Raw genomic sequence first — 16,974 nt, forward strand, 5'->3', positions numbered from 1 at the left:
CAACACTGCTTAAGTTAATTGTTTCTTGTAAGATTGATTTATGGTGAACTAAAAAAGCTGATATTTTTCCTGTGATCACTCACTGATTTTGCAGACAGAGATAACCAGAAACGTGAGTTAGAAAATGGATTAAACTATTATGTTAATGAACTACATTTAGCATATATACAGATACTGAACATAGATTCTGGTTAGTATTATACCACAATTTGTATCCTGTTTTAGATATAACACAGCTCTCTGAGATGAAGATGATGTTATGCCTACAGGATACTTTAATCAGTTTTCTCCCAACTTGGCTGGTGATACTGTGAAAATAAGAATAACTAAGAATAGTGAAGCAAATCAATTTTCTATATATATTTTCTATGATTATTTTTTAATGTTTTTATCAATGAAAACTTGGTTTCCTTCAGAAAAAAGAAACCTATCCTCAATTCCTTAATCACCTTAGCCTTCTGCTGGACCTACTCCAGGATATCCATGTCTCTCTTGTGCTGAGAAGTCCAGATCTGGACACAGCACTCCAGATGCAGGGCAGAGTAGAGGGGCAGGATCACCTTCCTTGACCTGCTGGCAATGCTATATAGTCCACTACTGCTGTTTAGTATGGTTAAAAATGAAATGTTCCAAATAATTTTAACAACATAATATTTTCCTTCTAGCCCTGCTGATTGCTATATTTGTTTTCCAATAGAAAATACAATCTGAATTAACAAGCCATGAGATTAGTTTGGAAGAAATGAAGAAACGAAACCGGGGTAAAGATGCTGCCAAAAGAGTGCTTTCCCAAATTGATGTGGCACAGGTATACAAATTTTATTTCCTCTGTTTTTCCTTCACTCATTCAGATGACCAACATGAGTAGCACTATTACTGCACTATGAAGTATTCTTGAGGTGTCCCTTCTGTATTAGCTGCTCCTTTCCAGCCAGAAAATTAGAGTGGACAAAACCATCCATATCTTCTTACTAAGCATTTTTTATCTTGCAGACTTCCTGGCAAGTTGGCAACAGTTTTAGGGTGCACAGAGATGACATAACCAACTGGTAGGGACACTGTATAATAAGGGGTGTTTTAAATTTGCTGCAGTTGCAAGAAATAAAACTACAATGAGGCTTTTTGATATACCTTTTGAGGTATTTGAAAATATTTACAGTGAAAAAAAAAAGTATGTTAAAATATTTGGAAATATTTAGTAGGACTACATTTGAAATACAAATTATGCTGAGCAGTGCAATGCAGACAACAGATTAAAATGTTAGCTAATGCATTATTTCGTCTATCTTAAAAGGCATGAAATTGAAAAAGACTAATTAACACTAAAGAAAAATACATATTTTTACCCATTAGTGGTGGGTTCTTGACTATTTTGCGGTCTTTTTTTTTTCTGACGTTAGTGCCAAAGTTCCTCAGGCTGCAAAACAAATTGACATCATTCATTAGGAAAAATAATTTTATTATGGCCATCTTTTCCTTCATCTCTGTCAAATATTTCTAAGTATCTTTGTTTCAGTTTTATTTTTTTATTATGGATAACATTAAACTTTTTAGCAGTTAATTAATTTGAAATTAACAAATTGATTTTTTTAATGTTTCATCTTAGCTACAAGACTAGCTTTTCTTTGCTGACAATATTTATGTTTTCATATTTTTCTGTCTTCCTTTACACTAAGTCAGCTGTGAAGTTGCCCATATTTCATCAGTGCAATGGAGACATCAGATGACTGTTTATCTAAATGTTTATAAATTCAACATACAAGGGAGTTCTACCCTTTCTAGATGCCTTTTTTTTTTTTTAGTAATCCATCTCTATGCAGATATTTTTTCTTTGTAAGATTTCTCTAGATGATGATATGCACCAGTTTGAGTTTTGACAAATTGGCAGGGTCAACTTGAGACTCTGCTTTGCTAACATTAGATAAAATATAAACAAAAAAGTAGTAAATTTACAGGCATGATGTAAATATCAAGTAGCAAAACATGTAAAAGCTGAGCCCTTTGTTACAAATACTTATGACTATATTTGATTTTAGGCCAGTGAACTGTCTTGAATTCTTTTCTGTCATCATGCAGTATCTTTAGTGGTAAAACACATTTCAAAAGATCTGTTGTCATTTACTATTTTCTGAAGAGCATTCTCACTTAGAAACGCATAATGTATGCCTTTTTTTGGCACTAAGTAATATTTCTAATTTGACATAAATATCTATAAAAATCTACTTCTGCTAAAGTGAATATAATTCCTAGTTAGTCATAATAAACTAAGAATTGTTACATGAAAATGAGATCTTTTCTAAGGAATGGCTATTTTTGGAAATTCAGTACTGAGTACTTTACAAGTCAGCCTTTTGCATGCAATTAATTTTACTCATCCTCAGTTGTCTCTTTTCTAGACTAACTATGTTAAATCATACTGAGACCTCTAGATAAACAGCTTTCATTGTCCTGTCATTCTTCTTTTAAACTTTCTGTTTCTGAGATGTTTTCAAAACAGGATGATGAAAACTAAACATCTTAGCTTTATACAATGACTTGTATGCTATGACAGGTGTTTTAATTTCTGTTTTCCTTATGTTCCAAATTATTCCAAATACCCACTTTGCTTGTTTTGTTACTTGTAAGCATTGAGATAATATTATTTGAGAACTGTTGGACATAAATATAAGCATATAATATAGCTGGTATATTTATCTGTTAAAACTTAAGTGAGAGTGCTAAAAGATAATTTAGATCCCAATTGCATATAGAGCTTAGTGTTCTTCTACATTGCTTAATTTCTGGGTGAACTCGAAATAATCTGCTTGTTTTTTCCTACAGATCCTCAGTACTGTGCAAGTCTTCAGTGACTTCACAGATGGCTTTAATTTTCTCTGTCATTCTCCCTTTAAATCATTTTCAATGTATTGACCAACACAAATTGTAACAAACAGATGTGGTAATGCAAACTTCCCACAGGACTTGATCTTTATCAAACTGAAATGACACGAGGATGAAAAACTAATTACGTATGAATTTAGTGTATGCGAACACACTGAAAAAAAAATATGACCTCTTATTTCTACCCTTTGTTTCCTATTTTTATTTAATCATTCACTTATTACCTAGAGAAAGTCTTCCTTCGTTACCTCATTGGAACTTAATTTCATTAAACATATTTAATGAGGAAAGCTGTTGGAGGGTGTTGCTAGATATCTACACCCTTTCCTGTGGTACCCAAAATTGCCTGTTCATGACTCCTGCCTCCTTCTCAGAAATCTGAGAGATGTGGGAAGTGATTTTACTAATGCCTAGGTATAAACTGATTCTGTTCCTTAGATTTTTTTCTTGAATTTGTATAGTACAGACCACTTTGTAGTGGAATAAAGGGTCCAGAATTTGAAGGTAAAAAAAAATCACGTGTGTTTGCAGATGCTGAGTTCATATGTAATTACTTATCTATTTCTTAATGATGTTCATTCTTTCTTTTTTTTTTAATCAAATAGTTGAAAAACTTTTTCAATAACACTTTGCTCTGTACTTCTACAGACAAATTAGTTCTTTTTCAAGTAGATAATTAAAACACCCTTTCTTTGCTTTATTTTTAATTATTTCCCCTCCCCCTGAGGTAAGGATCATGTGAGCAAGTAATATAATTAATGCACAAATATAACAAATTGTGAAAATTGTGAAATTAGAGGCCAAACTTGTCACAGATTTTTCTGCCTTCAAATTACTTTCGTTTTACTCTAAGTTAGGGTTTTTTAAATTGAAATATAAATCAATTTTATACTCTAAATGTCAGATTTTGTGCTAGACCTACTTAACTTTATTTGGGTTTCTTTGACGGACTAAAAGATTCATTCCTCATACCAAGAAGCAGCAAGTGATATTGTTGATGAGCTTTCAGTCTGCAATGTGGATGTCTTATATTCAGTCTAATAAATCTCTCTTCTCCCCACACCCCCCAACACTTTGCATATTGAAAAATACAAAGCCTCTCCCTTTCTTTATTTGTGTATATGGGCTCTGCTGCATCCAGTGCTCTGCAGGATGCATGATTTTTTATTCTCTGGTGAAGACCAAGATTCTCTGCCACTGGCATTTTCCTCAAAATTTTTAAATTCTTTAAATAAGAAACTTCTGGCTGATAATGGGTCTAAGAATTCTGAAACAGGACTAAGACTTGATTTCACACTACTCACCCATCTTTACTTTTCAGAAAAAGCTACAGGATGTCTCCATGAAGTTCCGCTTGTTCCAGAAGCCGGCCAACTTTGAACAGCGCCTACAGGAGTGTAAAAGAATTTTAGATGAAGTGAAGTTGCAGGTGCCCAAGTTGGAGACGAAGAGTGTTGAGCAGGAAGTAGTACAATCACAGTTGGATCATTGCATGGTGAATATTTAAAGATGCTGTTGGTTTTATGCAGAGAAAGCTGAAAGTTATAGAATGTTGTCCTTAATTCAGGATTAGAAACAAAGTATGAGTTACACACACACACAATTCTCATTTCAGTGAACTTTCAAACAATAGTCATGCACTTTCACTGTGTGAGAAGGTCAGTTGGGATCCCACTGATTCCCGCTTCCCATCTTGCCTATGAGTTTTTCTTCCTGGATTAGCTCTATTTTTCCACAATATTCTACATTCGCGGGACCCTGTGATGTAACCAGAAGAGATGCTGCAGGGCACAAGTCTGTTGTAGCCAGGAAACACAAAACATAATGGAAACCATAGAATACAGCTTCCATGAGATGGCATGCTATGACTTTCTTACAGTTCAAGAGCTAAAGATGACCTGAATGTGTCCTAAAGAATATGAGGAAAATCTCTACATAGCCCTTTAATATCCCCATAATCCTGAAACCCTTTACTCTTGAAAGGAAGTAAAGCTAAAGGTGAGCACTATGTGCTTGATGATAATAAAATAGATATTTTAGCAGCAAAAATCAACTTTTTTTTTTTTTTTAAGCTAGGAGGGGGTTGTTTGCTGGTTTTTGGGTTTGTTTTTTCTTGGGGCAGTGGCATACCTGAAGAATTTTTTTCCCCTCTCAACCTCTTTCAGATGTAAATGTAAGAAAGAACTTAAATTAAAAAAATAAGCATGGGATGAGTCAATGTTATTTCTTTACATCTTGGGTTTTTCTTAAATGCAATTGCTCTTAAATTCACATTCTTATTAGAATGACATGGTAATTAGAAGCTCTGTACTGAATCAAAGAGTCTTCACTCAGCAGCTGGCTTTTGCAGCCCTGACATATTTTGTGGGAGACTTGCAGTGATTTTAGAACATCTTTATCTGCAAAGATTCTCATAATGTTTCTGTTATAAAACTCTAATCGTACATCATATGTCATCAGAAGTTAGACAATGTGGGTCATACAACCTATTCCTAATTTGCTGACAGGTTTTCAGTGATGAAGAGTATATTTATCAAATTAAGCACCTAGAAGGCAGTTGGGCTACATACATACTACCTTTAAGTAAATAAAATGCTAACCATGTTAAGAATTGTCTTGGTAGTTAGCTTTAGATTACGGAGGAAATGCACTGTTCTGGCTGTTTTTCTCAGGTCTGCTGGAAAAAAAGTCTTGTCTTTACTGCCCAGACATGCTAGATACAGATTTTACATAGTGGGAGATATTGCTACTTAAAGAAAAGCAAGAAAAAAATAATGATTAAAAAAGTACAGTGTCATTTATTTTGCAGTTTTGTCTAAGTACACAGGACAGTAAGTTTACTTTTGAACACATGATTGCAAAATGCTGGAACATAGACTTAAGCTAAACATCTCAAAAATAAAACTTCTCAACAGCTTCATATTTGCAATTCTTCACATATCTGTGTGGTAATGGACACTGTGTATCTCTGTGGAGTCTTTTTCATTGTGAACTTTAGTGGTGTTTCCAAGCTGTGGCAGAATTTATTCTCAGACTAAAAAGAAAAATAAATTTAATTTCTGTATTATTTACATGACTGTTAATTGGCCTTTTATGAGGCTCTTAAATGACTTGAGTTACCAAGTCATACATTTAGATAAAGATACCAAATTTCTGCATATGGAAAGAAAGAACCCTTTTGTTGTTCTTATTATCACTCATTTGAAATGTTAGGAAAATATATTGTGTTTACAGGTTGCTTGCATGCCATCACTTACTGAACATCTATTTTTCCTTAATTGTTGCTTTTTAATTGAAATAGTGCAGGAAAATGCAATGAATTGTATATTTTACATTAACCTCATTATATTACTTTTTTATTTAGTTTTTTTTCAATTGATTAATGTTTTAACAGTATAACACTTAGTAAATATAGGAGTAATCCTCTATCCCTACAGTCTCTTGATTTAGTAATATGAAAAACTGTCAGATTTTAAAATTAGTGGCTATTTGTAGTTCAAATACATCCAACAATTTGTATGAGTTGACAGAATATATCTGTTGTTGTTTTAAATACTGCACTGTCTAAATCAGTTTGAAAACAACCTTTGTCATATCTTAAAACAATTAGTAATGGTATATACTTTCTTATGTCTAATTAGTGGCCTAATTTGAGGTTACTCTTAATAAAGATGGGCTATTCTGGATCTGTTAATATGAATTCTGGTTTAGAAATTAATTAATTTTTCCTATAAACTTTTTTAATACACACTCACACTCAGGGTGAGTTTTCTCTATCATCAGGCCAACTCCTTTAACTCTCAAGTGGGAGTGGAAGGTGCTCGTCCATGGTCTTTTCTAGTTTTCATATTTTAATGGTGGTGTTTCATTTTTATATTTCTGTTTGATTAGAAATTATATAAAAACCTGAGTGAGGTGAAGTCTGAAGTGGAAACAGTAATAAAAACTGGGAGGCAGATTGTTCAGAAGCAGCAGACGGAGAACCCCAAGGAACTGGATGAAAGGCTTACAGCTTTGAAGTTGCAATATAATGAGTTGGGTGCAAAGGTAAGCTCTGTGTTTTTAATGCAAAACTATGTGTTCTTTTCAGCTGGCAAAGTGAGGAATGATCTTGGTAGGGTAAGTAAATGTTGGAGGTTTTTTTATTGGTTTCTTTCATGGCTCTCCCATTTTCTAAACAGTGAGAGAGAAAAAATGGAGTCAGCCCTCAGCATGGCTATTCAGTTGCTCTGAGAAAAAAACCCCAACCATCTAGGAAAAGAAAAAATTCTTTTATTACGATTTCAAATTATACTTTCTTAATAATTTGTTTTTCTACTAGTTCATTGGTTTTTAGAGGTCAGATGGGGGATTTTTTTTATTTTAATGCTGAAACAATCACTTGTTTCAAAACAATTCTGGTCAGAAAAATACTTAGATTGTTTTGCTTAAAGAACTACTTCATTAAAGAGAGAATTCTGCCTTTTAATTTCCTTCCACCTCTGACTGTACAGACCTTAAAGTATATTATGTCAATATCTTGCTGTTCAAAAATCTGTTGACTAAAAAGTTGTTGCCACTGCAGCTTTTCTCAGGAGGCATCTGTGTACCACTGTGCTTTGTGGCTTCTGCAGTTGTGACCATGCATGTGGTCAACTTTTGTTGTAACCATTCCCTGATTTAAATGTCAAGAGCAACCCTGACTTGAATTTTCACTGTCTTAATATGTAAGCCACTCCCCAATGGGAAAATGTTTTGTTTACTTGATTCCCAATGGGAAAATATTTTGTTTATTCAATTTTTCCTGAAATTCGACTAAACAGGGAGTAGGAGGGATAGGCTGCTAACCAATATTAACAAGAAGATGGCTGGGGAAAAAAAAAAATAGAAACCATATGTCAGTCCATAAAGGCTTTTTATTCTGGGTGTGCATTAACAGTGGAGCGAAGTACAATGCACTTACAAGAACCTTGGAGCTCTGAAGAGGAGTTGTGGCATTGTCCTAAAGAAGATTTCATTTAAATAATTCAGTTAACAACTATCCTTCATTACTCTGTTTCTTCCTCTTGCCCTCATTAGAACTATTCACAGAACTTCTAAAAACTGTAGGATTAGAGTAAATTTGGTGGTGTGGCTAGATGACTAAAGATTGTGAATGACAGATATACCTATCTGTTTATTTCTAAAATTTATATACCCAAATATACAAAACTTACCAGGAGGCAAATTCTTAAGTTTTTTAGATTCTAAATTATTTAAATCATAAATTATTAATGACTAGGAAAATGAGCCCATAGTAACACTGAGAATCAGTATATGGTTTAAACAGATAATGAGAATCAAGTCCTGCTGACTGCAATCTGATAAAGCAATAAGAGTTATGTTACTTTTGACAGAGATAATTCTTATTTGGGAATCTCAATTAAAACAGTTCTCTCTTGCTAGAAGATAAAGGGAGTAAGAGACATCAATCTTTTGAGCATCAGGAAAAGTGTAGAGTGTCCTTCATTAGGTGTGGATAGGTGTCATTTGGGATTGGATAATATATTTGAGTTCTCCATTATTTTAGAAAGAACTGTGGCATTTATTCCTACATTGTGTTTAACATAATAGCAAACAGGTGCCGTTTTTATAGGAAACCTCTCTTAACTAATGAAGGGATAAAAATGTGCCATTAGGGAGCCATTAGTGATCTGAAGCGAGCCAGATTGCAAATTAATTTATCTCAAAAATCTGCAGTGCTGTGTTTAGCTCTGTTGTCCTAGGTGTAATTTCCCACATTTACTTTTACATAACATGGTAATTAACAGTTTTAGAGAAAGTCATGGAAGCCCAGAGATATAGAAATAAAAGAATTGGTTAGCCATTATCAGCCTTAATTGATTGCATTGAGAAAAATTTTTTTTAAAAGAAAACTAATAATAGTTATAACTAATAGTAAGTCCAGGACTGAAATGTATGGTCTGAGGGGAAAACACATCTTCAAGCACAGACTCACTGCTGTGATTTCATAACTACTGCTTCAAGGTCCCCTCTTATACAAAGTACCTCTTAATAACATTTTATGACCCAGAAAGCCTTTAGAGGGCACTGTTTCCTATTTTTCTTTAGAAAATACATCTTTACATTTGAAGTACTAACAAACTGATTGATCGGTAACCTCTGGATATATACAATATATATGGAAGTATTGTAGTATTGTTTATGTAATATACAGCATTTAGAGAGATATTCGCAACACAAATATTCTCTCTCTGTTTGACATGTATCAGTAACTGTACTCTATAATATACTATGTGTTTAGAATTCTTAGACAGGCAGTTACCCTTAATGCACTTTGCATTGTATTGCTGCTAAGTACCTGCAAATAGATATTTAAAATTACTATTATGACTCTTCAGAAGAACAGGTGAAAAACATGTGCATTCCTGGCTCTAGAAAGCTGAGTTTTATGGTCTTTCCCAGGGATTTACCTCTTTGCCTGACTGTAAGTTCTGTGGTCTCATTTAGTAAACTTGGCATGCAAGAAAGCACATAAAGCATTATTCAGTGAAGAAGAAATGTTCTGAGATTTTAGTAGTAAGCCTCTACAATGGGATAATAAATTATAAGGAACACTTTATGCCTTATTCTCTGGGCAAATCTCATCTCTTTACTCAGGAATAGCAAAAGCCATGTACCTAACCTTGTAACATGCTATTACTTTTTAAAACCTCGAATTCTCCTTGGCAGTCGAACTAGGAATCAATGTGATCATTGTACCACTGCTTGTTCTCAGTGGCAAAGTCCAAAATAGCTTTAGTAGGTGCTGAAACCAGTTTTGAATACCTGACACCACTGTGGATTTTTTTTTTCTATTTAAAAATACTGAAAGACAAATCAGTGGCTACAGTCTTACTTGATTGCTAATTGACATGCAAGGGAATTAGTAATTTCTTTTAAATGTTAGTGATCTATGGGACACTTTTAATCCTCCTACTCTGATTGGGCTTTTTTAAACTTCATCACAACATGATTTATTAATTTGTATTTTCTGACTACTAGTTGCCTAATGTGTATTATGGTGTAGTTTCCCATCAGAGATCTCTTTATATACTCTTCTGCCTTTTCTACTAATTATGTGGAACTTTTTCTCTCTCTCCCTGAAGATTCTTAGGGGCTTGAAGGAAAGATTGTATTTCCCTATTCTTCCAGGTCACACCAAAATTCAATATAAGACAATCGAGACAACATAAATACTCAGCCTTCCTTCTAGGTACCATATAACATGGTTAAAAGAACATTACAAATAAAGCAGGGGTTGGTCATAGTACTTCACATCCAAAACATTCAGAAAATGAAAAACTTAAAGTTAACTGTGCTGCCTTAGTTTGACACTATTTGGTGACTTCTGTGTCAGATTTGAGGGTTTCTTTGACTGCTATTTTTCCTTTCTATGTAGGTATGCTACATAGAAAAACACCTTGAGGAATCCCTATCCCTGTATCACCACCTATATTAAAATATACTCTGAAAGGTTTTGACATCTATTTTGTGTCTCAAGGAAAGTCTGATAGTTCAGTTGTTCCAAATTAATTTACTCTGCACGACATCAAAACAGAGGAGGAGGTTTGCAGAGGTCTGCTGCTAGTTCAAACTCCATGGGTTTTTATGCACATAATTTTATCATAGATGTTTTACATTCTAGCAGCAAAACTACTGATATTGAGAGAACTAAGGCAAGACCCAACTGTATTATAAGTGCATCTTCACTTGTTAAATTGCAAGTTTGGTTTTTATAGAAAAGCGACATACAGAAAATTATGTATAAAAATCATTAAACCTCTTTCACTGGAGGGTTAATAACCACAAGTTTTCTTTCTGCAGGTGACAGAAAAAAAGCAAGAGTTGGAGAAATGCTTGAAATTGTCCCGGAAACTACGAAAAGAAATTAATTCTCTGACAGAATGGCTCGCAGCGACAGACGCAGAGCTGACAAAGAGATCGGCTGCGCAGGGGATGCCGAGCAATTTGGATGCTGAAATTGCCTGGGGCAAGGTAACAGTGTAACACACACATCTGCATATTACAGAAAGATAGATTTCTTTCTTGATAAAGCAAAATAATTAAAAATTCTGGCAATTTAATTAGTGAAACTTTGTAAGTGTTGTGGCACTATCTCACCCTAGTATTAGTGTTCAGAAAAGTTTAAAACATCTTGTCTTTGCAGATATCAATAGCACAATTCATCTTCATATTGCACTAGTCTTCACTGAGATGAATTTAAAATTGGAATTTAATTTTTTAGACTACTATAAATTGCTTACCCAGTATCAATCTAAATAGAAATCCCTTTCTTACCCCATTCTTCTCATAATTAGAAAAATATTAAATGGTAGATGAAAGATTAAGGATGCCAGAACATTATATATTTCACATTTTCAGATAGCAGCCAGGGTATTTGTTTTCTTACTCTTTTAGATTTGTAGCTCATTTGTTTTCATTCTGGGAGCGTCCTACTTCCATGAGACTTCACCTCAAACTCATATTTTAGGTTAAAACTCAAAGTCTAACTCAAAACTTTTTTCAAAATCACAGTTTGGATAAACATCTTACAGAAACACTGAGGAATGTGAGAGTTCTATATAAAACAGAGTATCTCTATGTGGTGTTAAGACTCAACACTAGCTGATCTGTTTTATTTTCTTTTGATGTAATAAAAATCCAATCTGAGAACATAAACAAAACAAATCATCATTGTTCACACATACCAAAATCTGCATTTTAGAGCAAACTATGCTCAGCATTTTCCAAGGCTTCAAAATTTCAAATAATTGTATGCAGCCAGCAGCATTTTAAACAAATGTTCCTATATAATTTCAAAAAGAACAACCGAAATCCCCTTAAACAGTATTGGGTTTTTGTGCCAAAAAAATTGCCACTTGTGCTTTGTTTAATAATAAGAATCTTTTGAACATTTTACTAGTTTCACTAGGCATTATAGAAATAGTCATGAATAATACACATGCCACCTTACTATTTTTTTGAAAGACAGTGCAGATTAAAAGCACTTGAATAAAATGTGGGTTGTGATTTGGGTTTCTTTGGGAGGTTTTTTTGTTTGTTTGTTTGTTTTTCAGACTCTAACTGCCCCTTTTAAGCTTCTAGGCTTGATAAAGTGCTTTTAGCCTTAAAATGCACTGATGATTTACAAACTAATAACAACAGTAGAATAATAACAATAACAACAATTAGAAAAAGGCAGTCTACAAGTCTTCTGTGAGGTTTGGAATTGGGGGTTATTTTGGTCATCAGTCTCTAAGAAAGACAGTATATCAAATTTTGCTCCTATTAACTTACAATTACTGCTTTGACTACTGCTACTTTTACTTTCAAATCAAAACCTAAATCCCTAGAAACCCCATTGTTCTCTTCTCCTGTTGCCTGATGTTTTCTCATTTTCACTTGCAGCTTTTCCTGCAGTAAAGGTTTTGCAGTTCTTCTCAACACTTTCGATTGATATTGTGATCTTACAATCATAGAATCATTAAGGCTGGAAAAGACCCCTGAAATCATTGAGTCCAACCTTTGGCCAAACACTATCACTGCAACTAAACCACAGCACCAAGTGCCACGTCCAGTTGTTTCTTGAACACTTCCAGGGATGGTGACTCCACCACTTCCCTGGGCATCCCATTCCAATGCGTAGCTACCCTTTCAATGAAGAAATTCTTCCTGATGTCCAGCCTGAACCTCCTCTGGTACAGCTTGAGGCCGTTTTATCTTGTCCTGTCACTCGTTACCTGGGAAAAGAGTCTGACTCCCACCTCTCTACAACCTCCTTTCAAGTAGTCATAGAGAGCAATTAGGTCCCCCCTGAGCCTCCTTTTTTAGGGATCTAAACAACCTCAGCTCCGTCAGTCGCTCCTCATATGATTTACTCTGCAGACCCTTCACCAGCTCCACTGCCCTTCTCTGGACACTCTCCATCACCTCAATGTCTTTCATGTAGTAAGGGGCCCAAAACTGAACACAGGATTTGAGGTGCAGCCTCACCAGTGCCAAGTGCAGGGGGAAAATCACTTCCCTGGTCCTGCTGGCCACATTATTGTTGATACCATTGGCCACCTGGGCACACGCTGGCTCATGTTGAGCCAGTTGTCAAACAGCATCCCCAGGTCCTTTTTGGCTGTGCAGCTTTCCAGCCACTCTTAACAGCCATAACAAGGCACAACTATCAGATTTTTAAGAGATGGGTTAGAAAATCATATTGCTTTAATGTCCCCAAAGCAGCCTGCTAGGTATTCAGGACATTTACCCAGTCAATAAAATAAAAATAATCTTTGGTGCTATTAAACTGTGCTGTACAGTTCTACTGAAACAGCTACACACAGCATGATCCTGTATGCACATTCAGGAAAGTTGATCCAGATGTATATAGCTTCACAGTAGTTTAAAAAGAAAGATTTGTCCTTAATAAAATTTAATTGTTAGATATGAAACTTAATGCTTCAGAAGTTGCATAATTAGAAACCTAAAGCATGATGATCAGTGCAGTTACACAGTGGGAAGTCTTTATTGTGTCTTAAGCTTACAACAAGTACAACACATTTTTATCTAAAAACAATCAAAAAGGTAACAAGAGCTAATTAAAATAAGAAATATTAACATGAAAAAATATATCAAACAGAAACCACTTCTCCTCCTAATCTTAAAGAATGCCATTGACTTTTGTGAATTCTCACAAGGAACTGATACATAAAGTTTTGCAGGAAGAACTGGTAAAAAGGGTATTTTGTCTTCAAATACTGCCCAAAGCCTTCACGGCAGTCCAATTTCATACCGGACATCAGCTCTTCACCTTCAGTCAGTTCATAAACAAACAATTTTAGATGAGAGCAGCTACCTCATGCTGAAGTATGTATGTAATGAGTGGCCTTCAGTATTCCATTATTCTTTTTTTTTAGGAAATGTAAGCCAAGATTCACATATATATAAGCAGACTTTTAATTTTGAGCAATCCAACAGTATAGGTGGCAAATCCTAACCTTATGAATGTAAATATTTACAGAAATCGTGAGGAATACACTTTTTCCTAAAGAATCTGCTCCCACTAGGAGGCAGAAAGTGCTACATTTTATCCTGGACACTTTAAAATTCTCATGAGGACTTCATAAGTAAGTACGATGCTGATAATCCTATGTGGATTTCATTGAGGCATCACACAAAATCATACATTAATAATTTAGTCCCCAGAACCAGATCCTCACAGTATCTGATTGATGTCACAGCTTTGGGCTTTGGAATTCCCGGCTAAGTGGGCTGCCAAAGACAGTAACCAGTCTAATGAAATGCACTGGGAGATGAATTAAGCCCAACAGATTCCCACTGTGAGAAAAGTCTGCAGAAAAACTGAGTTGGAAAATGGAGAGGGAGAGATGAGAATTCAATAGTGTGAATGAACTGAAAATTGGATGTGTGCTGCTGTCAATATATCTAAGCAGAGAGCTCATAAGATTTTTTCTTTACAGCATGAGGAAGCATTATATGTATTAGTGCACTTATTTTTAATTCATTTTCAGCACCCAAGACTTCTCAAAGGAGAAAAGAGCACACATGGTTCCAAAGATAATTATGGTTTAGAATAAAAAAAAAAAATAAATCATACATGTGAACATTGTCTTCAGGGTATAAACACCTAGAAATAAAAAGAAATGTCCATCTTAAGTAGGAAATTATGTTAATGAAACATAGCATTAATCTGGACATCAAGGCAAGTGTGTCACTTATTTGTTCCTGTCTTGAATTTTTCTACAGATAGAACAAAAAGCTTGTCTGAGTTATGTGAAATGAGATGGGCAATATACTGAAGACTGTAAATCCTGCCTTTCTGCTCTGTAGAGACAAGCTAAATCTTTCCATTTGAATTCAGTTCTGTTATAATAGATAAGAAAAATGACATGTGGGTGGAAAGATAGTCATTAAACATTGAATATTAGAAATCCGCTTATAATTAGAAGTCTGATTTAGTGAACATACTTATCACTGAAGACATTAACTACTGCAGGGTTTATTTGTCTTTTAATCAGGAACCGGACTGATAAGAATTAGATTGCCAGGAAACCATGTTCTTAAAAAGGAAATGGCAGATGGTATTACCAGGAAAATTCTGTATCACTCCCTACTATCAGCAGCATGAATCTACCAATGCTTTAATCTGATTTTTTAATACGGTGCATAATGCCAGTGAGTACAAAGTTGACTTGAACTACTTACAATTACATTTAGCAACATATTTCCTGTCAGTAAATTCCATAAAAGAAGACAAACTGAAAATCATGTCAGCTGATTCATAGTCAGTGGCCAAAATGCAATGAAAATAAAAGATGTGCTGAGAATAAACAAATAGATATGTATTATCAACCACTGAGAGGACCATAATGTCAGCTTCTGATTAATTCTGTAAGGCTTAAGGCATCACCACCTGTGAGAGCTGAGCCACCTAATTTCTTTTAGAAAGATTCAAATTGTAAAGTTTACTTACAAGTAATCTACAGCACATAAGCAATGTAGAGGCACACAGAACTTTTCTTCACTCATTCATTATTTTTGAATTTTTTAATCTACATACAATAATGACCAGCATGATTAAAATATTATCTTCTGCATTTAGTTACAATTCTGGTTTGTTTGAAAAAAACATCAGCAGTTCAACTTCATGCATGGTAGTTTTATCACTATACATTATAGCTCAGAAGCCCTCTGCACCACACTCTCAGAAAAAGCCATTTCTATGTAGCTTCTGTTTTCAAATATAATTAATTTTTATTTAGTATATTATGATGGAAGGGAGGTATAAAACCATCACAGTAAACCAAAACCGTCAGGTAAGAAAACCTAAACAGTTGTAACAAAAGCCCTTGCAAGTATTTTTTAGTAAGCTGAAAGAACTGTGAACCCCACTCAAACTTTTAGTAACTGAGATCTGAAGTATTGAGGAAGATGCCTTTTCCCCTTTGATGTTGTATTTAAGGCCACAGTGATTTTTAAGACACTGAAGGGAAGTGTGATTTACTTACCTCATATCCCTTACTTGCAATTACACGGGAGTGTTAAATTCATATTACCCAGAGGTGCACCTTGTCTTTGGTTTGCATTATTTCTTTACTTTGATAGACATAACTCCTGGGATCAGTCAAAGCACTGTTACACTTTTTTTTTTACACATAGGGTAAGTACCTCTGTTTTTTGGGTAGTCGTTTTATTTAATAGACATTTAATTGCTCAAACCATCTGCTTACTAGTTGGGATTAACATCTATTTATATAGTCCAAGATTGGTTTGCATTTTCATAACATGTAAAATACAAAGGAAACCACAACCCATAGTAAATATGCTTCAAAGTTTCTTTTCCAAATGGAAGTAATTTGTTTAGAAAAAGTAATAAAGCTAATCAAAGTTTTCTATCCTGAGCTGGAGGTAAATTATATTCCTTGTGTTATTCTTTTTTTATGATGACATTCTACACCTGCTGTGAAACAGATGAAATAGTACTAGAGAGAGCATGTTTTTCTTTAACCTAACAAAAACCTGCTGAAATTTGAAACTCCCCCTTTCAAATTCTGTAATTATGTATTATATAGTTAAAAATTTTCATTAATCATGTCTTGGCTCAATTACATTTCCTCTGTATTTGAGAAAATTGATAGAATGCAGAAAATTTCTCATACTTAGGTAAAATGCATGTTTAAGACTTTTTCTGTGAAATAAAATAACAAAATTAGATTATGAATTCTAGTAAGCACAGAAAATGAACTGCTGCTTTGAGCATGACATACACCAAATAAGTTGGAGGTACTCTTAAGATTGTATCCTACCAAAAGGAATAATTTCTATACTGTCTTTATCATAAAAAGAAAATTCTACTTTCACTAACAATTCACTTTCAACAAAATTATACTGATGTGTGGCCATGAGAGATGTGATAATGTGGAGGTGATAAAGGTGGAGTTCTACTGCAGTAACAGCATTGATCCTGAAATGGAAGAATTATTTGTTTGGAAGTGGTGGGGTTTTTTACTGTATTCAGGTTTCTGTGAGAAATCAGTGTCTCTGGAGACTGGTGCTTCTTACCTT

The 16,974-nt window shown here is 34.4% G+C and overlaps 1 protein-coding gene across 11 annotated transcripts in view; it reads left to right on the top strand.

Annotated features, from left to right (window-relative positions):
• Positions 1 to 16,974, top strand: part of DMD (dystrophin) — a 918,699-nt gene that overhangs the window by 288,306 nt on the left and 613,419 nt on the right. For all 11 annotated transcript variants that reach the window (XM_027636380.1, XM_027636395.1, XM_027636430.1 and 8 more), the window contains 4 exons: positions 698 to 808; positions 4,202 to 4,375; positions 6,772 to 6,927; positions 10,726 to 10,896. In XM_027636380.1, coding sequence (XP_027492181.1) covers positions 698 to 808; positions 4,202 to 4,375; positions 6,772 to 6,927; positions 10,726 to 10,896 — 612 coding nt within the window. The remainder of the gene's footprint in view (positions 1 to 697; positions 809 to 4,201; positions 4,376 to 6,771; positions 6,928 to 10,725; positions 10,897 to 16,974) is intronic.

This window comes from Corapipo altera, unplaced genomic scaffold (genome assembly GCF_003945725.1).
Source record: "Corapipo altera isolate COAL_440 unplaced genomic scaffold, ASM394572v1 0, whole genome shotgun sequence".
NCBI classification, from domain to species: domain Eukaryota; kingdom Metazoa; phylum Chordata; class Aves; order Passeriformes; family Pipridae; genus Corapipo; species Corapipo altera.